Below are 22,503 nucleotides of genomic sequence, written 5' to 3' on the forward strand. Positions count from 1 at the left end.
GATCGATATACAATAATATGTCCTTTCCTCAAATCATTGTCTTATACATCTCTAACATGAAAATATGACAATTCAATTTCAGAATTCCAGAAACTGATATTCTTGAAAGTGAGCTAAGGACTAAGATTTGGATGTGAATTTTAAATTCCTCGTGTTGAACTTCCTGCACTCACCTGTAAATGTTGTGATGGAGACTGGAGACCCAACAGTAACATTGTCTGCAGCTACGGCAACAACTTGCAGGGAGTAATTGCTTCCAGGGCTCAGCCCAGTGATCTGAACTGATGAAGTGCTCAATGTCAGAGACTGAGCAGTCGGTCCACTGACTTCAACTCTGTAGCTCCCTACATTTCCAGATGGAGCTGTCCAGCTCAGAACCAGTGAACTTGTGGTGATGCTTCTTGTAGTTAAACTGGTGACAGAACCTGGCACTGAAAAAGAGAAATGGGGAAATAATTAAGGTTGTTCCTTTTTCATTTTGTTGACATTTCATAAGATACCTTTTAAAAAAATCATAAGGTTGCTTGACTTGTAGACTTCATTGATAAATGCAAGGCAGTACTCTCAGACAATGTGTGATCTAAGTAAAATCCCAAAATGTTTCTAAAACTATTATAGGTTAATGATGAATTAAATATACACAAAACTGTAATGAGAAAATGAGTTTAAAAATAATATATGATTTACTTAAAAGCTTCTTTTAGACTTTTCCATTAAAGTTTAACAACAGTAAAATAGCTTAAATGGAGCCACTGGACTTATTTGAATGTTTCAGACATGACTGAGCTTTGCATATGTATTACCATTTTTGACTTCAAAGATGTTACCCTCACCTGTAAATGTTCTGATGGACGTTGGAGCCCCAAAATTAATATTGTCTGCAGCTATGGCAACAACTTGCAGGGAGTAATTGCATCCAGGGCTCAGCCCAGTGATCTGAACTGGTGAAGTGCTCACTGTCAGAGACTGAGCAGTTGGTCCACTGACTTCAACTCTGTAGCTCCCTACATTTCCAGATGGAGCTGTCCAGCTCAGAAGCAGGGAACTTGTGGTGATGTAAGTTGCACTCAAATTGGTGATGGAACCAGGCACTGAATAAGAGAAGAAAGACATTGAAAAGGGGAGAATTTGAGAAGTTGTTGACTACACGCAACATATCTAGATAAAAATTGACAATATTTTATGTTGGAAAAAATGCAACATGAATTATAAGGCATTTTCTAGAAAAAAGGCAGATTTCACAAAAGTTGGCATATTTAATGAAAGCATAATTCAATGTGAATTTATTTGATATGATGAAAGATAAATTACAAGAGTGAAGATCAATATAAAATAATATGTCCTTTCCTCAAATCATTTTCTTATGCATCTCTATCAATGAAAATATGGCAATTCAATTTCAGAATTCCAGAAACTGATATTCTTGAAAGTGAGCTAAGGACTAAGATTTGGATGTGAATTTTAAATTCCTCATGTTGAACTTCCTGCACTCACCTGTAAATATTGTGATGGAGACTGGAGATCCAACAGTAACATTGTCTGCAGCTACGGCAACAACTTGCAGGGAGTAATTGCTTCCAGGGCTCAGCCCAGTGATCTGAACTGATGAAGTGCTCAATGTCAGAGACTGAGCAGTCGGTCCACTGACTTCAACTCTGTAGCTCCCTACATTTCCAGATGGAGCTGTCCAGCTCAGAACCAGTGAACTTGTGGTGATGCTTCTTGTAGTTAAACTGGTGACAGAACCTGGCACTGAAAAAGAGAAATGGGGAAATAATTAAGGTTGTTCCTTTTTCATTTTGTTGACATTTCATAAGATACCTTTTAAAAAAATCATAAGGTTGCTTGACTTGTAGACTTCATTGATAAATGCAAGGCAGTACTCTCAGACAATGTGTGATCTAAGTAAAATCCCAAAATGTTTCTAAAACTATTATAGGTTAATGATGAATTAAATATACACAAAACTGTAATGAGAAAATGAGTTTAAAAATAATATATGATTTACTTAAAAGCTTCTTTTAGACTTTTCCATTAAAGTTTAACAACAGTAAAATAGCTTAAATGGAGCCACTGGACTTATTTGAATGTTTCAGACATGACTGAGCTTTGCATATGTATTACCATTTTTGACTTCAAAGATGTTACCCTCACCTGTAAATGTTCTGATGGACGTTGGAGCCCCAAAATTAATATTGTCTGCAGCTATGGCAACAACTTGCAGGGAGTAATTGCTTCCAGGGCTCAGCCCAGTGATCTGAACTGGTGAAGTGCTCACTGTCAGAGACTGAGCAGTTGGTCCACTGACTTCAACTCTGTAGCTCCCTACATTTCCAGATGGAGCTGTCCAGCTCAGAAGCAGGGAACTTGTGGTGATGTAAGTTGCACTCAAATTGGTGATGGAACCAGGCACTGAATAAGAGAAGAAAGACATTGAAAAGGGGAGAATTTGAGAAGTTGTTGACTACACGCAACATATCTAGATAAAAATTGACAATATTTTATGTTGGAAAAAATGCAACATGAATTATAAGGCATTTTCTAGAAAAAAGGCAGATTTCACAAAAGTTGGCATATTTAATGAAAGCATAATTCAATGTGAATTTATTTGATATGATGAAAGATAAATTACAAGAGTGAAGATCAATATAAAATAATATGTCCTTTCCTCAAATCATTTTCTTATGCATCTCTATCAATGAAAATATGGCAATTCAATTTCAGAATTCCAGAAACTGATATTCTTGAAAGTGAGCTAAGGACTAAGATTTGGATGTGAATTTTAAATTCCTCATGTTGAACTTCCTGCACTCACCTGTAAATATTGTGATGGAGACTGGAGATCCAACAGTAACATTGTCTGCAGCTACGGCAACAACTTGCAGGGAGTAATTGCTTCCAGGGCTCAGCCCAGTGATCTGAACTGATGAAGTGCTCAATGTCAGAGACTGAGCAGTCGGTCCACTGACTTCAACTCTGTAGCTCCCTACATTTCCAGATGGAGCTGTCCAGCTCAGAACCAGTGAACTTGTGGTGATGCTTCTTGTAGTTAAACTGGTGACAGAACCTGGCACTGAAAAAGAGAAATGGGGAAATAATTAAGGTTGTTCCTTTTTCATTTTGTTGACATTTCATAAGATACCTTTTAAAAAAATCATAAGGTTGCTTGACTTGTAGACTTCATTGATAAATGCAAGGCAGTACTCTCAGACAATGTGTGATCTAAGTAAAATCCCAAAATGTTTCTAAAACTATTATAGGTTAATGATGAATTAAATATACACAAAACTGTAATGAGAAAATGAGTTTAAAAATAATATATGATTTACTTAAAAGCTTCTTTTAGACTTTTCCATTAAAGTTTAACAACAGTAAAATAGCTTAAATGGAGCCACTGGACTTATTTGAATGTTTCAGACATGACTGAGCTTTGCATATGTATTACCATTTTTGACTTCAAAGATGTTACCCTCACCTGTAAATGTTCTGATGGACGTTGGAGCCCCAAAATTAATATTGTCTGCAGCTATGGCAACAACTTGCAGGGAGTAATTGCTTCCAGGGCTCAGCCCAGTGATCTGAACTGGTGAAGTGCTCACTGTCAGAGACTGAGCAGTTGGTCCACTGACTTCAACTCTGTAGCTCCCTACATTTCCAGATGGAGCTGTCCAGCTCAGAAGCAGGGAACTTGTGGTGATGTAAGTTGCACTCAAATTGGTGATGGAACCAGGCACTGAATAAGAGAAGAAAGACATTGAAAAGGGGAGAATTTGAGAAGTTGTTGACTACACGCAACATATCTAGATAAAAATTGACAATATTTTATGTTGGAAAAAATGCAACATGAATTATAAGGCATTTTCTAGAAAAAAGGCAGATTTCACAAAAGTTGGCATATTTAATGAAAGCATAATTCAATGTGAATTTATTTGATATGATGAAAGATAAATTACAAGAGTGAAGATCAATATAAAATAATATGTCCTTTCCTCAAATCATTTTCTTATGCATCTCTATCAATGAAAATATGGCAATTCAATTTCAGAATTCCAGAAACTGATATTCTTGAAAGTGAGCTAAGGACTAAGATTTGGATGTGAATTTTAAATTCCTCATGTTGAACTTCCTGCACTCACCTGTAAATATTGTGATGGAGACTGGAGATCCAACAGTAACATTGTCTGCAGCTACGGCAACAACTTGCAGGGAGTAATTGCTTCCAGGGCTCAGCCCAGTGATCTGAACTGATGAAGTGCTCAATGTCAGAGACTGAGCAGTCGGTCCACTGACTTCAACTCTGTAGCTCTCTACATTTCCAGATGGAGCTGTCCAGCTCAGAACCAGTGAACTTGTGGTGATGCTTCTTGTAGTTAAACTGGTGACAGAACCTGGCACTGAAAAAGAGAAATGGGGAAATAATTAAGGTTGTTCCTTTTTCATTTTGTTGACATTTCATAAGATACCTTTTTAAAAAATCATAAGGTTGCTTGACTTGTAGACTACATTGATAAATGCAAGGCAGTACTCTCAGACAATGTGTGATCTAAGTAAAATCCCAAAATGTTTCTAAAACTATTATAGGTTAATGATGAATTAAATATACACAAAACTGTAATGAGAAAATGAGTTTAAAAATAATATATGATTTACTTAAAAGCTTCTTTTAGACTTTTCCATTAAAGTTTAACAACAGTAAAATAGCTTAAATGGAGCCACTGGACTTATTTGAATGTTTCAGACATGACTGAGCTTTGCATATGTATTACCATTTTTGACTTCAAAGATGTTACCCTCACCTGTAAATGTTCTGATGGACGTTGGAGCCCCAAAATTAATATTGTCTGCAGCTACGGCAACAACTTGCAGGGAGTAATTGCATCCAGGGCTCAGCCCAGTGATCTCAACTGATGAAGTGCTCACTGTCAGAGACTGAGCAGTCCGTCCACTGACTTCAACTCTGTAGCTCCCTACATTTCCAGATGGAGCTGTCCAGCTCAGAAGCAGGGAACTTGTGGTGATGTTACTTGCACTCAAATTGGTGATGGAACCAGGCACTGAATGAGAGAAAGAAATATATATTTAAAAAGAGAGGATTTGACAAGTTTTTCACACTACACAAGATATTTAGATAAAAACTGATAACATTTTATGTTGGAAAAAATCCAATATGAATCATAATGCATTTTCTAGAAAAAGACAGATCTCACAAAAGTTGGCATGTTTAATGAAAGCATTATTCAACGTGAATTTATTTGATATGATAAAAGCTAAATAACAAGAGTGAAGATCGATATACAATAATATGTCCTTTCCTCAAATCATTGTCTTATACATCTCTAACATGAAAATATGACAATTCAATTTCAGAATTCCAGAAACTGATATTCTTGAAAGTTAGCTAAGGACTAAGATTTGGATGTGAATTTTTAAATTCCTCGTGTTGAACTTCCTGAATTCACCTGTAAATGTTGTGATGGAGACTGGAGACCCAACAGTAACATTGTCTGCAGCTACAGCAACAACCTGCAGGGAGTAATTGCTTCCAGGGCTCAGCCCAGTGATCTGAACTGATGAAGTGCTCACTGTCAGAGACTGAGCAGTCGGTCCACTGACTTCAACTCTGTAGCTCCCTACATTTCCAGATGGAGCTGTCCAGCTCAGAAGCAGGGAACTTGTGGTGATGTCAATTGCAGTCAAATTGGTGATGGAACCAGGCACTGAATGAGAGAAAGAAAGATATATTGAAAAGGAGAGGATTTGACAAGTTTTTCACACTACACAAGATATCTAGATAAAAATTGATAACATTTTATGTTGGAAAAATCCAATATGAATCATAAGGCATTTTCTAGAAAAAGGCAGATCTCACAAAAGTTGGCATATTTAATGAAAGCAGTATTCAACATGAATTTATTTTATATTATGGAAGATAAATGACAAAAATGAAGATCGATATAAAATAATATGCCCTTTCTCAAATCATTGTCTTATGCATCTCTCTCAATGAAAATATGACAATTCACATTTAATGTCCAGAAACTGATATTCTTAAGAGTGAGCTGAGGACTAAGATTTGGATGTGAATTTTAAATTCCTCGTGTTGAACTTCCTGCACTCACCTGTAAATGTTGTGATGGAGACTGGAGACCCAACAGTAACATTGTCTGCAGCTACAGCAACAACCTCCAGGGAGTAATTGCTTCCAGGGCTCAGCCCAGTGATCTGAACTGATGAAGTGCTCACTGTCAGAGACTGAGCAGTCGGTCCACTGACTTCAACTCTGTAGCTCCCTACATTTCCAGATGGAGCTGTCCAGCTCAGAAGCAGGGAACTTGTGGTGATGTTACTTGCAGTCAAATTGGTGATGGAACCAGACACTGAATGAGAAAAAAAAAGATATATTGAAAAAGTGAGGATTTGAAAAGTTTTTCACAGTACACAAGATATTTAGGTAAAAACTGATAACATTTTATGTTGGAAAAAATCCAATATAAATCATATGGCATTTTCTAGAAAAAGGCAGATCTCACAAAAGTTGGCATGTTTAATGAAAGCATTATTCAACGTGAATTTATTTGATATGATAAAAGCTAAATAACAAGAGTGAAGATCGATATACAATAATATGTCCTTTCCTCAAATCATTGTCTTATACATCTCTAACATGAAAATATGACAATTCAATTTCAGAATTCCAGAAACTGATATTCTTAAGAGTGAGCTAAGGACTAAGATCTGGATGTGAATTTTAAATTCCTCGTGTTAAACTTCCTGCACTCACCTGTAAATGTTGTGATGGAGACTGGAGACCCAACAGTAACATTGTCTGCAGCTACAGCAACAACCTCCAGGGAGTAATTGCTTCCAGGGCTCAGCTCAGTGATCTGAACTGATGAAGTGCTCACTGTCAGAGACTGAGCATTCGGTCCACTGACTTCAACTCTGTAGCTCCCTACATTTCCAGATGGAGCTGTCCAGCTCAGAAGCAGGGAACTTGTGGTGATGTTACTTGCAGTCAAATTGGTGATGGACCCAGGCACTGAATGAGAGAAAGAAAGATATATTTAAAAAGAGAGGATTTGAAAAGTTTTTCACACTACACAAGATATCTAGATAAACTGATAACATTTTATGTTGGAAAACATCCAATATGAATCATAAGGCATTTTCTAGAAAAAGGCAGATTTCACAAAAGTTGGCATATTTAATGAAAGCATTATTCAACATGAATTTATTTTATATAATGAAAGATAAATGACAAAAATGAAGATCGATATAAAATAATATGCCCTTTCTGAAATCATTGTCTTATGCATCTCTCTCAACGAAAATGTGACAATTCACATTTAACTTTCAGAAACTGATATTCTTAAGAGTGAGCTAAGGACTAAGATTTGGATGTGAATTTTAAATTCCAACATGAATCATAAGGCATTTACTAGAAAATGGTAGATTTCACAAAAGTTGGCATGTTTAATGAAAGCATTATTCAACATGAATTTATTTGATATGATGAAAGATAAATAACAAGAGTGAAGATCGATTTAAAATAATACGTTCTTTCGCAAATCATTGTCTTATGCATCTCAATCAATGAAAATATGGCAATTCACATTTAACTTCCAGAAACTGATATTCTTAAGAGTGAGCTAAGGACTAAGATTTGGATGTGAATTTTAAATTCCTCGTGTTGAACATCCTGCACTCACCTGTAAATGTTGTGATGGAGACTGGAGACCCAACAGTAACATTGTCTGCAGCTACGGCAACAACTTGCAGGGAGTAATTGCTTCCAGGGCTCAGCCCAGTGATCTGAACTGATGAAGTGCTCACTGTCAGAGACTGAGCAGTCGGTCCACTGACTTCAACTCTGTAGCTCCCTACATTTCCAGATGGAGTTGTCCAGCTCAGAAGCAGGGAACTTGTGGTGATGTTACTTGTAGTCAAACTGGTGATGGACCCAGGCACTGAATGAGAGAAAGAAATTTATATTTAAAAAGAGAGGATTTGACAAGTTTTTCACACTACACAAGATATCTAGATAAAAACTGATAACATTTTATGTTGGAAAAAATCCAACATGAATCATAAGGCATTTACTAGAAAATGGTAGATTTCACAAAAGTTGGCATGTTTAATGAAAGCATTATTCAACATGAACTTATTTTATATCATGAAAAATAAATGACAAAAATGAAGATCGATATAAAATAATATGCCCTTTCTCAAATCATTGTCTTATGCATCTCTATCAATGAAAATATGACAATTCACATTTAACTTCCAGAAACTGATATTCTTAAGAGTGAGCTAAGGACTAAGATTTGGATGTGAATTTTAAATTCCTCGTGTTGAACATCCTGCACTCACCTGTAAATGTTGTGATGGAGACTGGAGACCCAACAGTAACATTGTCTGCAGCTACAGCAACAACCTGCAGGGAATAATTGCTTCCAGGGCTCAGCCCAGTGATCTGAACTGATGAAGTGCTCACTGTCAGAGACTGAGCAGTCGGTCCATTGACTTCAACTCTGTAGCTCCCTACATTTCCAGATGGAGCTGTCCAGCTCAGAAGCAGGGAACTTGTGGTGATGTTACTTGCAGTCAAATTGGTGATGGACCCAGGCACTGAATGAGAGAAAGAAATTTATATTTAAAAAGAGAGGATTTGACAAGTTTTTCACACTACACAAGATATCTAGATAAAACTGATAACATTTTATGTTGGAAAAAATCCAACATGAATCATAAGGCATTTACTAGAAAATGGTAGATTTCACAAAAGTTGGCATGTTTAATGAAAGCATTATTCAACATGAATTTATTTGATATGATGAAAGATAAATAACAAGAGTGAAGATCGATTTAAAATAATACGTCCTTTCTCAAATCATTGTCTTATGCATCTCTATCAATGAAAATATGACAATTCACATTTACACTTCCAGAAACTGATATTCTTAAGAGTGAGCTAAGGACTAAGATTTGGATGTGAATTTTAAATTCCTCGTGTTGAACTTCCTGCACTCACCTGTAAATGTTGTGATGGAGACTGGAGACCCAACAGTAACATTGTCTGCAGCTACGGCAACAACTTGCAGGGAGTAATTGCTTCCAGGGCTCAGCCCAGTGATCTGAACTGATGAAGTGCTCACTGTCAGAGACTGAGCAGTCGGTCCACTGACTTCAACTCTGTAGCTCCCTACATTTCCAGATGGAGCTGTCCAGCTCAGAAGCAGGGAACTTGTGGTGATGTTACTTGCAGTCAAATTGGTGATGGAACCAGGCACTGAATGAGAGAAAGAAAGATATATTTAAAAAGAGAGGATTTGAAAAGTTTTTCACACTACACAAGATATCTAGATAAACTGATAACATTTTATGTTGGAAAAAATCCAATATGAATCATAAGGCATTTTCTAGAAAAAGGCAGATTTCACAAAAGTTGGCATATTTAATGAAAGCATTATTCAACATGAATTTATTTTATATAATGAAAGATAAATGACAAAAATGAAGATCGATATAAAATAATATGCCCTTTCTCAAATCATTGTCTTATGCATCTCTCTCAACGAAAATGTGACAATTCACATTTAACTTTCAGAAACTGATATTCTTAAGAGTGAGCTAAGGACTAAGATTTGGATGTGAATTTTAAATTCCTCGTGTTGAACTTCCTGCACTCACCTGTAAATGTTGTGATGGAGACTGGAGACCCAACAGTAACATTGTCTGCAGCTACGGCAACAACTTGCAGGAAGTAATTGCTTCCAGGGCTCAGCCCAGTGATCTGAACTGATGAAGTGCTCACTGTCAGAGACTGAGCAGTCGGTCCACTGACTTCAACTCTGTAGCTCCCTACATTTCCAGATGGAGCTGTCCAGCTCAGAAGCAGGGAACTTGTGGTGATGTTACTTGTAGTCAAATTGGTGATGGAACCAGGTACTGAATGAGAGAAAGAAATATATATTTAAAAAGAGAGGATTTGACAAGTTTTTCACACTACACAAGATATCTAGATAAAAACTGATAACATTTTATGTTGGAAAAAATCCAATATGAATCATAAGGCATTTTCTAGAAAAAGGCAGATTTCACAAAAGTTGGCAGATTTAATGAAAGCATTATTCAACATGAATTTATTTTATATAATGAAACATAAATGACAAAAATGAAGATCGTTTTAAAATAATACGTCCTTTCTCAAATCATTGTCTTATGCATCTCTCTCAATGAAAATATGACAATTCACATTTAACTTCCAGAAACTGATATTCTTAAGAGTGAGCTAAGGACTAAGATTTGGATGTGAATTTTAAATTCCTCGTGTTGAACTTCCTTCACTCACCTGTAAATGTTGTGATGGAGACTGGAGACCCAACAGTAACATTGTCTGCAGCTACAGCAAAAACCTCCAGGGAGTAATTGCTTCCAGGGCTCAGCCCAGTGATCTGAAGTGATGAAGTGCTCACTGTCAGAGACTGAGCAGTCGGTCCACTGACTTCAACTCTGTAGCTCCCTACATTTCCAGATGGAGCTGTCCAGCTCAGAAGCAGGGAACTTGTGGTGATGTTACTTGCAGTCAAATTGGTGATGGACCCAGGCACTGAATGAGAGAAAGAAATTTATATTTAAAAAGAGAGGATTTGACAAGTTTTTCACACTACACAAGATATCTAGATAAAAACTGATAACATTTTATGTTGGAAAAAATCCAACATGAATCATAAGGCATTTACTAGAAAATGGTAGATTTCACAAAAGTTGGCATGTTTAATGAAAGCATTATTCAACATGAATTTATTTGATATGATGAAAGATAAATAACAAGAGTGAAGATCGATTTAAAATAATACGTCCTTTCGCAAATCATTGTCTTATGCATCTCTATCAATGAAAATATGACAATTCACATTTAACTTCCAGAAACTGATATTCTTAAGAGTGAGCTAAGGACTAAGATTTGGATGTGAATTTTAAATTCCTCGTGTTGAACTTCCTGCAATCACCTGTAAATGTTGTGATGGAGACTGGAGACCCAACAGTAACATTGTCTGCAGCTACGGCAACAACTTGCAGGGAGTAATTGCTTCCAGGGCTCAGCCCAGTGATCTGAACTGATGAAGTGCTCACTGTCAGAGACTGAGCAGTCGGTCCACTGACTTCAACTCTGTAGCTCCCTACATTTCCAGATGGAGCTGTCCAGCTCAGTAGCAGGGAACTTGTGGTGATGTTACTTGCAGTCAAATTGGTGATGGAACCAGGCACTGAATGAGAGAAAGAAAGACATATTTAAAAAGAGAGGATTTTAAAAGTTTTTCACACTACACAAGATATCTAGATAAACTGATAACATTTTATGTTGGAAAAAATCCAATATGAATCATAAGGCATTTTCTAGAAAAAGGCAGATTTCACAAAAGTTGGCATATTTAATGAAAGCATTATTCAACATGAATTTATTTTATATAATGAAAGATAAATGACAAAAATGAAGATCGATATAAAATAATATGGCCTTTCTCAAATCATTGTCTTATGCATCTCTCTCAACGAAAATGTGACAATTCACATTTAACTTTCAGAAACTGATATTCTTAAGAGTGAGCTAAGGACTAAGATTTGGATGTGAATTTTAAATTCCTCGTGTTGAACTTCCTGCACTCACCTGTAAATGTTGTGATGGAGACTGGAGACCCAACAGTAACATTGTCTGCAGCTACGGCAACAACTTGCAGGGAGTAATTGCTTCCAGGGCTCAGCCCAGTGATCTGAACTGATGAAGTGCTCACTGTCAGAGACTGAGCAGTCGGTCCACTGACTTCAACTCTGTAGCTCCCTACATTTCCAGATGGAGCTGTCCAGCTCAGAAGCAGGGAACTTGTGGTGATGTTACTTGTAGTCAAACTGGTGATGGACCCAGGCACTGAATGAGAGAAAGAAATTTATATTTAAAAAGAGAGGATTTGACAAGTTTTTCACACTACACAAGATATCTAGATAAAAACTGATAACATTTTATGTTGGAAAAACTCCAACATGAATCATAAGGCATTTACTAGAAAATGGTAGATTTCACAAAAGTTGGCATGTTTAATGAAAGCATTATTCAACATGAATTTATTTGATATGATGAAAGATAAATAACAAGAGTGAAGATCGATTTAAAATAATACGTCCTTTCTCAAATCATTGTCTTATGCATCTCTATCAATGAAAATATGACAATTCACATTTACACTTCCAGAAACTGATATTCTTAAGAGTGAGCCAAGGACTAAGATTTGGATGTGAATTTTAAATTCCTCGTGTTGAACTTCCTGCACTCACCTGTAAATGTTGTGATGGAGACTGGAGACCCAACAGTAACATTGTCTGCAGCTACGGCAACAACCTCCAGGGAGTAATTGCTTCCAGGGCTCAGCCCATGGATCTCAACTGATGATGTGTTCACAGTCAGAGACTGAGCAGTCGGTCCACTGACTTCAACTCTGTAGCTCCCTACATTTCCAGATGGAGCTGTCCAGCTCAGAAGCAGGGAACTTGTGGTGATGTTACTTGCAGTCAAATTGGTGATGGAACCAGGCACTGAATGAGAGAAAGAAAGATATATTTAAAAAGAGAGGATTTGAAAAGTTTTTCACACTACACAAGATATCTAGATAAAAACTGATAACATTTTATGTTGGAAAAAATCCAACATGAATCATAAGGCATTTACTAGAAAATGGTAGATTTCACAAAAGTTGGCATGTTTAATGAAAGCATTATTCAACATGAATTTATTTGATATGATGAAAGATAAATAACAAGAGTGAAGATCGATTTAAAATTATACGTCCTTTCGCAAATCATTGTCTTATGCATCTCAATCAATGAAAATATGGCAATTCACATTTAACTTCCAGAAACTGATATTCTTAAGAGTGAGCTAAGGACTAAGATTTGGATGTGAATTTTAAATTCCTCGTGTTGAACTTCCTGCAATCACCTGTAAATGTTGTGATGGAGACTGGAGACCCAACAGTAACATTGTCTGCAGCTACGGCAACAACTTGCAGGGAGTAATTGCTTCCAGGGCTCAGCCCAGTGATCTGAACTGATGAAGTGCTCACTGTCAGAGACTGAGCAGTCGGTCCACTGACTTCAACTCTGTAGCTCCCTACATTTCCAGATGGAGCTGTCCAGCTCAGAAGCAGGGAACTTGTGGTGATGTTACTTGCAGTCAAATTGGTGATGGAACCAGGCACTGAATGAGAGAAAGAAAGATATATTTAAAAAGAGAGGATTTGAAAAGTTTTTCACACTACACAAGATATCTAGATAAACTGATAACATTTTATGTTGGAAAAAATCCAATATGAATCATAAGGCATTTTCTAGAAAAAGGCAGATTTCACAAAAGTTGTCATATTTAATGAAAGCATTATTCAACATGAATTTATTTTATATAATGAAAGATAAATGACAAAAATGAAGATCGATATAAAATAATATGCCCTTTCTCAAATCATATTCTTATGCATCTCTCTCAACGAAAATGTGACAATTCACATTTAACTTTCAGAAACTGATATTCTTAAGAGTGAGCTAAGGACTAAGATTTGGATGTGAATTTTAAATTCCTCGTGTTGAACTTCCTGCACTCACCTGTAAATGTTGTGATGGAGACTGGAGACCCAACAGTAACATTGTCTGCAGCTACGGCAAACACTTGCAGGGAGTAATTGCTTCCAGGGCTCAGCCCAGTGATCTGAACTGATGAAGTGCTCACTGTCAGAGACTGAGCATTCGGTCCACTGACTTCAACTCTGTAGCTCCCTACATTTCCAGATGGAGCTGTCCAGCTCAGAAGCAGGGAACTTGTGGTGATGTTACTTGTAGTCACATTGGTGATGGAACAAGGAACTGAATGAGAGAAAGAAATATATATTTAAAAAGAGAGGATTTGACAAGTTTTTCACACTACACAAGATATCTAGATAAAAACTGATAACATTTTATGTTGGAAAAAATCCAACATGAATCATAAGGCATTTACTAGAAAATGGTAGATTTCACAAAAGTTGGCATGTTTAATGAAAGCATTATTCAACAGGAATTTATTTGATATGATGAAAGATAAATAACAAGAGTGAAGATCGATTTAAAATAATACATCCTTTCTCAAATCATTGTCTTATGCATCTCTATCAATGAAAATATGACAATTCACATTTACACTTCCAGAAACTGATATTCTTAAGAGTGAGCTAAGGACTAAGATTTGGATGTGAATTTTAAATTCCTCGTGTTGAACTTCCTGCACTCACCTGTAAATGTTGTGATGGAGACTGGAGACCCAACAGTAACATTGTCTGCAGCTACGGCAACAACTTGCAGGGAGTAATTGCTTCCAGGGCTCAGCCCAGTGATCTGAACTGATGAAGTGCTCACTGTCAGAGACTGAGCAGTCGGTCCACTGACTTCAACTCTGTAGCTCCCTACATTTCCAGATGGAGCTGTCCAGCTCAGAAGCAGGGAACTTGTGGTGATGTTACTTGTAGTCAAACTGGTGATGGACCCAGGCACTGAATGAGAGAAAGAAATTTATATTTAAAAAGAGAGGATTTGACAAGTTTTTCACACTACACAAGATATCTAGATAAAAACTGATAACATTTTATGTTGGAAAAAATCCAACATGAATCATAAGGCATTTACTAGAAAATGGTAGATTTCACAAAAGTTGGCATGTTTAATGAAAGCATTATTCAACATGAATTTATTTGATATGATGAAAGATAAATAACAAGAGTGAAGATCGATTTAAAATAATACGTTCTTTCGCAAATCATTGTCTTATGCATCTCAATCATTGAAAATATGGCAATTCACATTTAACTTCCAGAAACTGATATTCTTAAGAGTGAGCTAAGGACTAAGATTTGGATGTGAATTTTAAATTCCTCGTGTTGAACATCCTGCACTCACCTGTAAATGTTGTGATGGAGACTGGAGACCCAACAGTAACATTGTCTGCAGCTACGGCAACAACTTGCAGGGAGTAATTGCTTCCAGGGCTCAGCCCAGTGATCTGAACTGATGAAGTGCTCACTGTCAGAGACTGAGCAGTCGGTCCACTGACTTCAACTCTGTAGCTCCCTACATTTCCAGATGGAGCTGTCCAGCTCAGAAGCAGGGAACTTGTGGTGATGTTACTTGTAGTCAAACTGGTGATGGACCCAGGCACTGAATGAGAGAAAGAAATTTATATTTAAAAAGAGAGGATTTGACAAGTTTTTCACACTACACAAGATATCTAGATAAAAACTGATAACATTTTATGTTGGAAAAAATCCAACATGAATCATAAGGCATTTACTAGAAAATGGTAGATTTCACAAAAGTTGGCATGTTTAATGAAAGCATTATTCAACATGAACTTATTTTATATCATGAAAAATAAATGACAAAAATGAAGATCGATATAAAATAATATGCCCTTTCTCAAATCATTGTCTTATGCATCTCTATCAATGAAAATATGACAATTCACATTTAACTTCCAGAAACTGATATTCTTAAGAGTGAGCTAAGGACTAAGATTTGGATGTGAATTTTAAATTCCTCGTGTTGAACATCCTGCACTCACCTGTAAATGTTGTGATGGAGACTGGAGACCCAACAGTAACATTGTCTGCAGCTACAGCAACAACCTGCAGGGAATAATTGCTTCCAGGGCTCAGCCCAGTGATCTGAACTGATGAAGTGCTCACTGTCAGAGACTGAGCAGTCGGTCCATTGACTTCAACTCTGTAGCTCCCTACATTTCCAGATGGAGCTGTCCAGCTCAGAAGCAGGGAACTTGTGGTGATGTTACTTGCAGTCAAATTGGTGATGAACCCAGGCACTGAATGAGAGAAAGAAATTTATATTTAAAAAGAGAGGATTTGACAAGTTTTTCACACTACACAAGATATCTAGATAAAACTGATAACATTTTATGTTGGAAAAAATCCAACATGAATCATAAGGCATTTACTAGAAAATGGTAGATTTCACAAAAGTTGGAATGTTTAATGAAAGCATTATTCAACATGAATTTATTTGATATGATGAAAGATAAATAACAAGAGTGAAGATCGATTTAAAATAATACGTCCTTTCTCAAATCATTGTCTTATGCATCTCTATCAATGAAAATATGACAATTCACATTTACACTTCCAGAAACTGATATTCTTAAGAGTGAGCTAAGGACTAAGATTTGGATGTGAATTTTAAATTCCTCGTGTTGAACTTCCTGCACTCACCTGTAAATGTTGTGATGGAGACTGGAGACCCAACAGTAACATTGTCTGCAGCTACGGCAACAACTTGCAGGGAGTAATTGCTTCCAGGGCTCAGCCCAGTGATCTGAACTGATGAAGTGCTCACTGTCAGAGACTGAGCAGTCGGTCCACTGACTTCAACTCTGTAGCTCCCTACATTTCCAGATGGAGCTGTCCAGCTCAGAAGCAGGGAACTTGTGGTGATGTTACTTGCAGTCAAATTGGTGATGGAACCAGGCACTGAATGAGAGAAAGAAAGATATATTTAAAAAGAGAGGATTTGAAAAGTTTTTCACACTACACAAGATATCTAGATAAACTGATAACATTTTATGTTGGAAAAAATCCAATATGAATCATAAGGCATTTTCTAGAAAAAGGCAGATTTCACAAAAGTTGGCATATTTAATGAAAGCATTATTCAACATGAATTTATTTTATATAATGAAAGATAAATGACAAAAATGAAGATCGATATAAAATAATATGGCCTTTCTCAAATCATTGTCTTATGCATCTCTCTCAACGAAAATGTGACAATTCACATTTAACTTTCAGAAACTGATATTCTTAAGAGTGAGCTAAGGACTAAGATTTGGATGTGAATTTTAAATTCCTCGTGTTGAACTTCCTGCACTCACCTGTAAATGTTGTGATGGAGACTGGAGACCCAACAGTAACATTGTCTGCAGCTACGGCAACAACTTGCAGGAAGTAATTGCTTCCAGGGCTCAGCCCAGTGATCTGAACTGATGAAGTGCTCACTGTCAGAGACTGAGCAGTCGGTCCACTGACTTCAACTCTGTAGCTCCCTACATTTCCAGATGGAGCTGTCCAGCTCAGAAGCAGGGAACTTGTGGTGATGTTACTTGTAGTCAAATTGGTGATGGAACCAGGTACTGAATGAGAGAAAGAAATATATATTTAAAAAGAGAGGATTTGACAAGTTTTTCACACTACACAAGATATCTAGATAAAAACTGATAACATTTTATGTTGGAAAAAATCCAACATGAATCATAAGGCATTTACTAGAAAATGGTAGATTTCACAAAAGTTGGCATGTTTAATGAAAGCATTATTCAACATGAATTTATTTGATATGATGAAAGATAAATAACAAGAGTGAAGATCGATTTAAAATAATACGTCCTTTCGCAAATCATTGTCTTATGCATCTCTATCAATGAAAATATGACAATTCACATTTAACTTCCAGAAACTGATATTCTTAAGAGTGAGCTAAGGACTAAGATCTGGATGTGAATTTTAAATTCCTCGTGTTGAACTTCCTGCACTCACCTGTAAATGTTGTGATGGAGACTGGAGACCCAACAGTAACATTGTCTGCAGCTACAGCAACAACCTCCAGGGAGTAATTGCTTCCAGGGCTCAGCCCAGTGATCTGAACTGATGAAGTGCTCACTGTCAGAGACTGAGCATTCGGCCCTCTGACTTCAACTCTGTAGCTCCCTACATTTCCAGATGGAGCTGTCCAGCTCAGAAGCAGGGAACTTGTGGTGATGTTACTTGCAGTCAAATTGGTGATGGAACCAGGCACTGAATGAGAGAAAGAAAGATATATTTAAAAAGAGAGGATTTGAAAAGTTTTTCACACTACACAAGATATCTAGATAAACTGATAACATTTTATGTTGGAAAAAATCCAATATGAATCAGAAGGCATTTTCTAGAAAAAGGCAGATTTCACTAAAGTTGGCATATTTAATGAAAGCATTATTCAACATGAATTTATTTTATATAATGAAAGATAAATGACAAAAATGAAGATCGATTTAAAATAATACGTCCTTTCGCAAATCATTGTCTTATGCATCTCTCTCAACGAAAATGTGACAATTCACATTTAACTTTCAGAAACTGATATTCTTAAGAGTGAGCTAAGGACTAAGATTTGGATGTGAATTTTAAATTCCTCGTGTTGAACTTCCTGCACTCACCTGTAAATGTTGTGATGGAGACTGGAGACCCAACAGTAACATTGTCTGCAGCTACGGCAACAACTTGCAGGGAGTAATTGCTTCCAGGGCTCAGCCCAGTGATCTGAACTGATGAAGTGCTCACTCTCAGAGACTGAGCAGTCGGTCCACTGACTTCAACTCTGTAGCTCCCTACATTTCCAGATGGAACTGTCCAGCTCAGAAGCAGGGAACTTGTGGTGATGTTACTTGTAGTCACATTGCTGATGGAACCAGGTACTGAATGAGAGAAAGAAATATATATTTAAAAAGAGAGGATTTGACAAGTTTTTCACACTACACAAGATATCTAGATAAAAACTGATAAAATTTTATGTTGGAAAAAATCCAACATGAATCATAAGGCATTTACTACAAAATGGTAGATTTCACAAAAGTTGGCATGTTTAATGAAAGCATTATTCAACATGAATTTATTTGATATGATGAAAGATAAATAACAAGAGTGAAGATCGATTTAAAATAATACGTCCTTTCTCAAATCATTGTCTTATGCATCTCTATCAATGAAAATATGACAATTCACATTTACACTTCCAGAAACTGATATTCTTAAGAGTGAGCTAAGGACTAAGATTTGGATGTGAATTTTAAATTCCTCGTGTTGAACTTCCTGCACTCACCTGTAAATGTTGTGATGGAGACTGGAGACCCAACAGTAACATTGTCTGCAGCTACGGCAACAACCTGCAGGGAGTAATTGCTTCCAGGGCTCAGCCCATGGATCTCAACTGATGATGTGTTCACAGTCAGAGACTGAGCAGTCGGTCCACTGACTTCAACTCTGTAGCTCCCTACATTTCCAGATGGAGCTGTCCAGCTCAGAAGCAGGGAACTTGTGGTGATGTTACTTGTAGTCAAATTGGTGATGGAACCAGGTACTGAATGAGAGAAAGAAATATATATTTAAAAAGAGAGGATATGACAAGTTTTTCACACTACACAAGATATCTAGATAAAAACTGATAACATTTTATGTTGGAAAAAATCCAATATGAATCATAAGGCATTTTCTAGAAAAAGGCAGATTTCACAAAAGTTGGCATATTTAATGAAAGCATTATTCAACATGAATTTATTTTATATAATGAAAGATAAATGACAAAAATGAAGATCGATATAAAATAATATGCCCTTTCTCAAATCATTGTCTTATGCATCTCTATCAATGAAAATATGACAATTCACATTTAACTTCCAGAAACTGATATTCTTAAGAGTGAGCTAAGGACTAAGATTTGGATGTGAATTTTAAATTCCTCGTGTTGAACATCCTGCACTCACCTGTAAATGTTGTGATGGAGACTGGAGACCCAACAGTAACATTGTCTGCAGCTACAGCAACAACCTGCAGGGAATAATTGCTTCCAGGGCTCAGCCCAGTGATCTGAACTGATGAAGTGCTCACTGTCAGAGACTGAGCAGTCGGTCCATTGACTTCAACTCTGTAGCTCCCTACATTTCCAGATGGAGCTGTCCAGCTCAGAAGCAGGGAACTTGTGGTGATGTTACTTGCAGTCAAATTGGTGATGGACCCAGGCACTGAATGAGAGAAAGAAATTTATATTTAAAAAGAGAGGATTTGACAAGTTTTTCACACTACACAAGATATCTAGATAAAACTGATAACATTTTATGTTGGAAAAAATCCAACATGAATCATAAGGCATTTACTAGAAAATGGTAGATTTCACAAAAGTTGGCATGTTTAATGAAAGCATTATTCAACATGAATTTATTTGATATGATGAAAGATAAATAACAAGAGTGAAGATCGATTTAAAATAATACGTCCTTTCTCAAATCATTGTCTTATGCATCTCTATCAATGAAAATATGACAATTCACATTTACACTTCCAGAAACTGATATTCTTAAGAGTGAGCTAAGGACTAAGATTTGGATGTGAATTTTAAATTCCTCGTGTTGAACTTCCTGCACTCACCTGTAAATGTTGTGATGGAGACTGGAGACCCAACAGTAACATTGTCTGCAGCTACGGCAACAACTTGCAGGGAGTAATTGCTTCCAGGGCTCAGCCCAGTGATCTGAACTGATGAAGTGCTCACTGTCAGAGACTGAGCAGTCGGTCCACTGACTTCAACTCTGTAGCTCCCTACATTTCCAGATGGAGCTGTCCAGCTCAGAAGCAGGGAACTTGTGGTGATGTTACTTGCAGTCAAATTGGTGATGGAACCAGGCACTGAATGAGAGAAAGAAAGATATATTTAAAAAGAGAGGATTTGAAAAGTTTTTCACACTACACAAGATATCTAGATAAACTGATAACATTTTATGTTGGAAAAAATCCAATATGAATCATAAGGCATTTTCTAGAAAAAGGCAGATTTCACAAAAGTTGGCATATTTAATGAAAGCATTATTCAACATGAATTTATTTTATATAATGAAAGATAAATGACAAAAATGAAGATCGATATAAAATAATATGCCCTTTCTCAAATCATTGTCTTATGCATCTCTCTCAACGAAAATGTGACAATTCACATTTAACTTTCAGAAACTGATATTCTTAAGAGTGAGCTAAGGACTAAGATTTGGATGTGAATTTTAAATTCCTCGTGTTGAACTTCCTGCACTCACCTGTAAATGTTGTGATGGAGACTGGAGACCCAACAGTAACATTGTCTGCAGCTACGGCAACAACTTGCAGGAAGTAATTGCTTCCAGGGCTCAGCCCAGTGATCTGAACTGATGAAGTGCTCACTGTCAGAGACTGAGCAGTCGGTCCACTGACTTCAACTCTGTAGCTCCCTACATTTCCAGATGGAGCTGTCCAGCTCAGAAGCAGGGAACTTGTGGTGATGTTACTTGTAGTCAAATTGGTGATGGAACCAGGTACTGAATGAGAGAAAGAAATATATATTTAAAAAGAGAGGATTTGACAAGTTTTTCACACTACACAAGATATCTAGATAAAAACTGATAACATTTTATGTTGGAAAAAATCCAATATGAATCATAAGGCATTTTCTAGAAAAAGGCAGATTTCACAAAAGTTGGCAGATTTAATGAAAGCATTATTCAACATGAATTTATTTTATATAATGAAACATAAATGACAAAAATGAAGATCGTTTTAAAATAATACGTCCTTTCTCAAATCATTGTCTTATGCATCTCTCTCAATGAAAATATGACAATTCACATTTAACTTCCAGAAACTGATATTCTTAAGAGTGAGCTAAGGACTAAGATTTGGATGTGAATTTTAAATTCCTCGTGTTGAACTTCCTTCACTCACCTGTAAATGTTGTGATGGAGACTGGAGACCCAACAGTAACATTGTCTGCAGCTACAGCAAAAACCTCCAGGGAGTAATTGCTTCCAGGGCTCAGCCCAGTGATCTGAAGTGATGAAGTGCTCACTGTCAGAGACTGAGCAGTCGGTCCACTGACTTCAACTCTGTAGCTCCCTACATTTCCAGATGGAGCTGTCCAGCTCAGAAGCAGGGAACTTGTGGTGATGTTACTTGCAGTCAAATTGGTGATGGACCCAGGCACTGAATGAGAGAAAGAAATTTATATTTAAAAAGAGAGGATTTGACAAGTTTTTCACACTACACAAGATATCTAGATAAAAACTGATAACATTTTATGTTGGAAAAAATCCAACATGAATCATAAGGCATTTACTAGAAAATGGTAGATTTCACAAAAGTTGGCATGTTTAATGAAAGCATTATTCAACATGAATTTATTTGATATGATGAAAGATAAATAACAAGAGTGAAGATCGATTTAAAATAATACGTCCTTTCGCAAATCATTGTCTTATGCATCTCTATCAATGAAAATATGACAATTCACATTTAACTTCCAGAAACTGATATTCTTAAGAGTGAGCTAAGGACTAAGATTTGGATGTGAATTTTAAATTCCTCGTGTTGAACTTCCTGCAATCACCTGTAAATGTTGTGATGGAGACTGGAGACCCAACAGTAACATTGTCTGCAGCTACGGCAACAACTTGCAGGGAGTAATTGCTTCCAGGGCTCAGCCCAGTGATCTGAACTGATGAAGTGCTCACTGTCAGAGACTGAGCAGTCGGTCCACTGACTTCAACTCTGTAGCTCCCTACATTTCCAGATGGAGCTGTCCAGCTCAGTAGCAGGGAACTTGTGGTGATGTTACTTGCAGTCAAATTGGTGATGGAACCAGGCACTG

The 22,503-nt window shown here is 36.8% G+C and overlaps 1 protein-coding gene across 1 annotated transcript in view; it reads right to left on the reverse strand.

Moving 5' to 3' along the window:
- LOC148677050 (uncharacterized) overlaps positions 1 to 22,503 on the reverse strand; it is an 88,488-nt gene that overhangs the window by 1,657 nt on the left and 64,328 nt on the right. Inside the window, exons 16-23 of the mRNA XM_088622881.1 lie at positions 4,797 to 5,054; positions 4,137 to 4,394; positions 3,476 to 3,733; positions 2,816 to 3,073; positions 2,155 to 2,412; positions 1,495 to 1,752; positions 834 to 1,091; positions 174 to 431 (exon numbers count right to left, since the gene is read on the reverse strand). Of these exons, the coding sequence (XP_088479007.1) occupies positions 174 to 431; positions 834 to 1,091; positions 1,495 to 1,752; positions 2,155 to 2,412; positions 2,816 to 3,073; positions 3,476 to 3,733; positions 4,137 to 4,394; positions 4,797 to 5,054 (2,064 nt within the window). The remainder of the gene's footprint in view (positions 1 to 173; positions 432 to 833; positions 1,092 to 1,494; positions 1,753 to 2,154; positions 2,413 to 2,815; positions 3,074 to 3,475; positions 3,734 to 4,136; positions 4,395 to 4,796; positions 5,055 to 22,503) is intronic.

This window comes from Lepisosteus platostomus, chromosome 2 (genome assembly GCF_059453375.1).
Source record: "Lepisosteus platostomus isolate fLepPlt1 chromosome 2, fLepPlt1.hap1, whole genome shotgun sequence".
Taxonomy (NCBI): Eukaryota; Metazoa; Chordata; class Actinopteri; order Semionotiformes; family Lepisosteidae; genus Lepisosteus; species Lepisosteus platostomus.